The 6,720-nt window shown below is 52.3% G+C and overlaps 1 protein-coding gene across 1 annotated transcript in view; it reads left to right on the top strand.

Annotated features, from left to right (window-relative positions):
• The window catches only part of GRIK5 (glutamate ionotropic receptor kainate type subunit 5), a 100,739-nt gene that overhangs the window by 17,640 nt on the left and 76,379 nt on the right, over positions 1-6,720 (top strand). The window contains 3 exon segments of the mRNA XM_027766722.1: positions 1-96; positions 526-630; positions 743-850. Of these exon segments, the coding sequence (XP_027622523.1) occupies positions 1-96; positions 526-630; positions 743-850 (309 nt within the window).

Here is a 6,720-nt window from a genome sequence, read left to right as displayed (position 1 = left end):
CTGAACCGCAGCCAGGAGATTGGGGTGAAGCCGCTGGCCTGTACGTCGGCCAACATTTGGCCCCACGGGACCAGCCTCATGAACTACCTGCGCATGGTGAGCTGGGAGCGGGGGCGCGGAGGAGCAGGCGGCAACCACAGCAGGGGGCACTCACTGTGTCCACCCTGCGGCCTCTGCCTCTCCCCCACCTTCAACCCCAACCGCTGCCTCTGAACTCTCTGGCACCGCCTCACCTTCCGCTTCATTCTGCCTCCTCTGTCCCCTCCCCACCGGCCGTCCCTCTGCCCGTTCGGGCTGCTTTCCCTCCTGCTCGCTGCATCTCGCTCCTTCTCTGCTTCTCTGTCCCCCTCCCCTTGTTTCCTTGTGTGTTGTCTTGCTCTTTTGACTGTGGTCCTTCTTGGTCCCTCCCTTGTCCCCTCCACCCATCTCTGTGGCTGTCTCTGTGAATGTCTCGTCCCCACCGAGCTTTTCCCACTCCTCTCTGGGCTCCTGCCTCTCCCCCGCCCCTCCTCCCCGCCCTGCTAGGTAGAGTATGATGGGCTGACCGGGCGAGTCGAGTTCAACAGCAAAGGGCAGAGGACCAACTACACCTTACGCGTCCTGGAGAAGTCCCGGCAGGGTCACCGTGAGGTGAGCAGGCCCAGGGCGATGCCGGAGCCCTACTGGGTCAGGGAGGGGCTTGGGCCCAGGGGTGGCCGCTTCAGGTGAGGGCCTGTGCCGATGGTGCCGTCTTTGCCCCCAGATCGGGGTGTGGTACTCTAACCGGACCCTGGCCATGAATGCCACCACTCTGGACATCAACCTGTCGCAGACACTCGCCAACAAGACGCTGGTGGTCACGACCATCCTGGTGAGTGGTCCTAAAGGGGGTCTGGGAGCATTAAGTGAGGCAGTGCCCTGAGCCCTGGCCTCGGCCCCACTGGGAGGTAGAGGGGTGCCGTGGCTGGCACAGTGCATAGGCCAGCAGGGGTTGTGACCCATGCACCCGGGAGTCCTCGGCTGTGACCATGGTGTCCCCGTGCTAACCACCGCCAGAGCCAGGCAGCAGAGCAGACTCTGCCCGTGGGGCCGGTACAACCCCAGCTCCTTGCATGGTAGCTGGCTGTGGTCAGCCCTCATGGGTCGTGGTCACCAGAATGGTCATTTTGTCACACTTGCCGATCAGATATGTTGATACATGCTGACTAAATGATCTATATCTTATCTTTAAGATATAGAAAGGGCGGGACCAGCAGTTAGCGTAATGGCTATGTTGCTGAACTCCCATGTAGCCGACCGTGGTTCGAGTCCCAGACCCGGTGGCATAAACTCACGCCGGGCACGTGTGCGTGCATGCCCAAGATCCCGAGAGGAGAATGGAGGAGAAGGGATTGTGGCGTGAAATCACCCCCGGGGGGTGATTTCTCGCTTTCTGTCTCTCTCTGTCTCTCTGTCTTTCTTGCAAGCACATGCGCCCTATAGCAAAAACCTGTCCAAAAAAAAAAAAAAAAAACTCTAAGGCTCCAGCATCTGAATCTTAACCTCTGCTCTGAATACCCAGTCCTCTCAGTGCCTAAGCATCAGCCAGAGACATAGTCCTGCGCCCCCGGGGTGCCACACCTCCGTTTCAGCAGGCCAGAGGTGTGAAGGCCTTTGTGTGTCACCTGTTCAACCAGAATTTATAGAGCACTTGCCCTGCACCAGGCGCTGTGCTGGGCCTTTCTCCAGCATCACCCTTTTTTATTTTATGTTTTAAAAAGTTTATTTTCCCATGAGAGAGAGAAAGAGACAGATACCACTGACTTGGGACTGGCCCCACTGCAGTCCTTCCACTCTAGCCTCCCAGCCCACGGGGCCTGGATGCCTGGGAAGTTCAGGTTGATTTGGGACAGGAACCCCAGGTTTCCACTGGCTTCAGCATTGCAGAGCGGTGCCCTATGTCCTGCACCACTGGGCAGGCATGACTCTTCTCTTTTTTTGAGTTTTCACTCTAAGGTGCATGCACTTGCTAGAGAGAGAGAGAATGAGAAAGCACGGGGAGTATGGACGTACCACAATCTCTTATCTTCCACTCTCTTTTTGGGATTTTGGGCACGCCTGCATAGGCTTTTGGTGTGTTTTTCAAGCTGCTTGGTCCAGGATTTGAACTATGCAGTCGGCCATGTGGGATTCATTTGTCTTAATCACCATGCCACCTAGCTGGCCCCAGACATCACTCTTTATCTATCTGTCTTGATTATCTATCTTGATAGAGAGCACATATATTTGTGGGACGGGGAGTGGTGGATGGGGAGAAAGCACCCCCGTCAGTGGGACATGGTCATGGTCGTGCTGCTTCCTTCTCCTCCACTTTCCATCCCACCAGGACTTGGGGCATGTATGCACATATGCCCAGTGTGTTTTTCAAGCCACTGGATCCAGGATTTGAACCCTGGTTGGCCATCTGGTATCTGACTCCCTTAACCACTAAGCACTAGGCTACAGGGCTGGCCCCAGGCATCATTCTTTATACCTCACAGCTGCCTCATGAGGTTGGTCTTAATGTTCTCCTCTTGAAGGTTAAGAACACAGGTCACATGGTGAATCTCTGGTGGAACTGAGCATTAGACTTAAAGCTTGGGCGCTCTCTGCTGCCTCCCGCCGCCTTCCACCAGGCACAAAGGGCTGCCAGTATTGTAGGAGGTCAGGGAGGGGTGACTCACAGGGCCTGTGAGCAGAGGCTTCCCCGAACACTGGGCCTGGGGGGGCTGGATACACTAGGCAGTCACATCCATAGCCCCATCCTTCGTCCCCGGGGGCCCCGCAGCTGTTCTGTGAGGCTGGCACATGAGCATGCAAGCCTAAAATCCAGAACAGAGACTGTGGTGTGATCACCCCCCACAGGGCTGCTTTCTCACTTTCCCTCTCTTTCTTTGTTACTCTCTGGCAAGCACACGCCCCATAGCAATAAAAAATGAAATATTTTTTCTTTTTTTTTTTAGAGGTTTTTGCTATAGGGCACGTGTGCTCACCAGAACGACAGGGAGAGACAGAGAAACAGAAAGAGAGAAATCACCCCCCAGAGGGGATGGCCACGCCTCAATCCCTTCTCCTCCATTCTCCTCTTGGGATCTTGGGCACGCATGCACATGCACCCAGCGCGAGTGTAAGCCACTGGGTCTGGAACTTGAACCACGGTCGACTACATGGGAGTTCAGCAACATAGCCATAAGGCTAATTGCTGGTCCCCAAAATTTTTTTTAAAAAAATTAAAAAAGAAGGAGGAGAAAGGGCACTACTAAAATCTTGGGGAAAATTATGTCAAATTTTAACTATAGGAATTAAACTGGAGATCTGACAGACTGATAGTATGTCTTCTTTGCTAACTTCATTTCAACAACTCAAGGACAAATTGAGTTTTGAGATCAACAACTGAGATAAAATTTTTGCTAAAAGACAAACAAAAAAAGAGAGAGTAGATGAGACCTGATTTTTCTTTACTACTAGGCACACACACACACACACACACACACAAAACCAGAGCAATCATATTAATCCCAAATAATATAAGTAAAAAATACTTGAAAGAGACTTGAGTTGGTCTAGTTTTCATTGGCAAAGATGGGGTCAATCTCCACAGATATATAATCCCTAAGAAATATATGAAAGAAAAAAAATCTCCACTTTCCTAACCCCAACAATTGCCTCTTATTACACCCGACTTAAAAACAAAACAAAACAAAAAGATGGCAAAGTATTAATTAATCATTACATCTCCAACATTGCGCAAAACATCAAGTTCCTGGAAGACATTTACCAAATGATTGCTGAATGAAAAGGTAAACAAAGGTAGAGGGGTTGAGAAGCAGAGCGGGGGAGGTTAGGGACACTCCACTTACTTTGTTATCTGACTTGCTACAGAACTCTGACCCTGAATCGACGCCATTTTTTACTGTGTAAAATGAAACACTTCTAATTATACAATACCACATGATTAACTTTAAGCTATAAACTCTCAAAGCAGGGCTAGCAGATGGCGTAAAGGCTACGTCGCTTGACTCCCATGTAGTCGACTGTGGTTCAGGTCCTGGACCCGGTGGCTTAAACTCACATGGGAGCATGTGCATGTGTGCCCAAGATCCCAAGAGGAGAATGGAGGAAAAGGGACTGTGGGGTGTCCATCCCCGCCCGGGGCGGGGTGATTTCTTGCTCTCTCTCTCTCTCTGTCTCTCTCTGTCTCTCTGTCTTTCTTGCAAGCACATGCGCCCTATAGCAAAAACCTGTCCAAAAAAAAAAAAAAAAAAGGTGTGGAAAGGGGAAACTGAAGCTCAGAGAGATGAAGCAACTTGCCCAGTGTCGCGCGGCAAGTACACGGCATACATTGGACCAGAAGCCGTGCCTCTAAGGCTCCAGCATCTGAATCTTAACCTCTGCTCTGAATACCCAGTCCTCTCAGTGCCTAAGCATCAGCCAGAGACATAGTCCTGCGCCCCCGGGGTGCCACACCTCCGTTTCAGCAGGCCAGAGGTGGGAAGGCCTTTGTGTGTCACCTGTTCAACCAGAATTTATAGAGCACTTGCCCTGCACCAGGCGCTGTGCTGGGCCTTTCTCCAGCATCACCCTTTTTTATTTTATGTTTTAAAAAGTTTATTTTCCCATGAGAGAGAGAAAGAGACAGATACCACTGACTTGGGACTGGCCCCACTGCAGTCCTTCCACTCTAGCCTCCCAGCCCACGGGGCCTGGATGCCTGGGAAGTTCAGGTTGATTTGGGACAGGAACCCCAGGTTTCCACTGGCTTCAGCATTGCAGAGCGGTGCCCTATGTCCTGCACCACTGGGCAGGCATGACTCTTCTCTTTTTTTGAGTTTTCACTCTAAGGTGCATGCACTTGCTAGAGAGAGAGAGAATGAGAAAGCACGGGGAGTATGGACGTACCACAATCTCTTATCTTCCACTCTCTTTTTGGGATTTTGGGCACGCCTGCATAGGCTTTTGGTGTGTTTTTCAAGCTGCTTGGTCCAGGATTTGAACTATGCAGTCGGCCATGTGGGATTCATTTGTCTTAATCACCATGCCACCTAGCTGGCCCCAGACATCACTCTTTATCTATCTGTCTTGATTATCTATCTTGATAGAGAGCACATATATTTGTGGGACGGGGAGTGGTGGATGGGGAGAAAGCACCCCCGTCAGTGGGACATGGTCATGGTCGTGCTGCTTCCTTCTCCTCCACTTTCCATCCCACCAGGACTTGGGGCATGTATGCACATATGCCCAGTGTGTTTTTCAAGCCACTGGATCCAGGATTTGAACCCTGGTTGGCCATCTGGTATCTGACTCCCTTAACCACTAAGCACTAGGCTACAGGGCTGGCCCCAGGCATCATTCTTTATACCTCACAGCTGCCTCATGAGGTTGGTCTTAATGTTCTCCTCTTGAAGGTTAAGAACACAGGTCACATGGTGAATCTCTGGTGGAACTGAGCATTAGACTTAAAGCTTGGGCGCTCTCTGCTGCCTCCCGCCGCCTTCCACCAGGCACAAAGGGCTGCCAGTATTGTAGGAGGTCAGGGAGGGGTGACTCACAGGGCCTGTGAGCAGAGGCTTCCCCGAACACTGGGCCTGGGGGGGCTGGATACACTAGGCAGTCACATCCATAGCCCCATCCTTCGTCCCCGGGGGCCCCGCAGCTGTTCTGTGAGCTGGACCAGCTGATGGTGGTGGATACTGAGGTTAAGAGAGGGTTGCAGAGGCCCCTGAAGCAGAGCTGTTCCCTCAGCCCCTTGGGAACACCTCATCTGAAGTGGACCTTGTGTCCCTCTGGAGAAGAGCCAGTGAACCTGTTGCGGAGGGACAGATGGCTCACAGACGGGAAACCAGACACTTCAAAACAGTCTCACCGAGGGGCCCTGAGGGCTGGCCCGGGCTGGCCTGGCTCAGAGCAATTGGCACCTCTGTGTGTGGCCCTGGAGCCTCCTGGAGGTGGAAGAGATGGACTCCTTGGTGGGAGACAGGCAACAGAAGTCGGAGAAGACGTCACATCAGGAGAGCTGAGCGTGACCCAGGGGTTTCGAGTCTCTTTATCACGCCCCCTCCCCTCCTCCCCCGGGCCTGAAAATCCAAATTGCTTTTCTCTTCCTGGTGTTTTGTCTCCTCTCCATGGAATGGTTGATTCTTTCGTTCCTCCATCCCTCCGTATCAGTACTCCTGAAGCTGCCGTGCCAGGCCTTGCACGAAATGGAGAGGCATGGAAAGAAGTCACAGGTGCTCTTGAGTGGCACTAGGAGAGGTGATCCCAGTCGGACAGAAGAGCGGACCTGGATGCAATCATTCCCACTCAGGGTGATGAAGAGCTCCCAATGAGAGGGGGGACTGGCTCAGTTTCAGGAGGCCTGAGGAACGCTTCATGGAGGAGGTGGCATTCCCTGGCATTTTAGAAATTGTGTAGGAGGCCCAGCTGTGGTGGTGCACGTGACAGAGCCCTGCTGTCTGATACAGAGCCATATGGGAAGGCCCCGAGTTCAGTTCTGGATCGACTTGATCACACTGGTGCCCCTGCAGGTGCAATGGTGACCCCGGCTGGGAGGCTGCTGTGAGGGGAAGATTGTGACATGACAAGACCCTGTTCAGCTTCCCTGTCCCTCTCCCTTTCTCAGTCTCATGGAATAAATAAATTAAACTTAAAAAAAAAAAAGTGTGGGGCCAGCCAGTGGCATGGTGGTTAAAGCAGCTGAAGCCCCAATGACCAAATGCATAGTTG

The sequence above is a fragment of the Tupaia chinensis genome, unplaced genomic scaffold, assembly GCF_000334495.1.
Source record: "Tupaia chinensis unplaced genomic scaffold, TupChi_1.0 Scaffold000067_1, whole genome shotgun sequence".
In the NCBI taxonomy this organism is placed as follows: domain Eukaryota; kingdom Metazoa; phylum Chordata; class Mammalia; order Scandentia; family Tupaiidae; genus Tupaia; species Tupaia belangeri.
The sequence above is the reverse complement of the archived record's forward strand: the minus strand, read 5'-3'. Positions and strand labels throughout refer to the sequence as shown.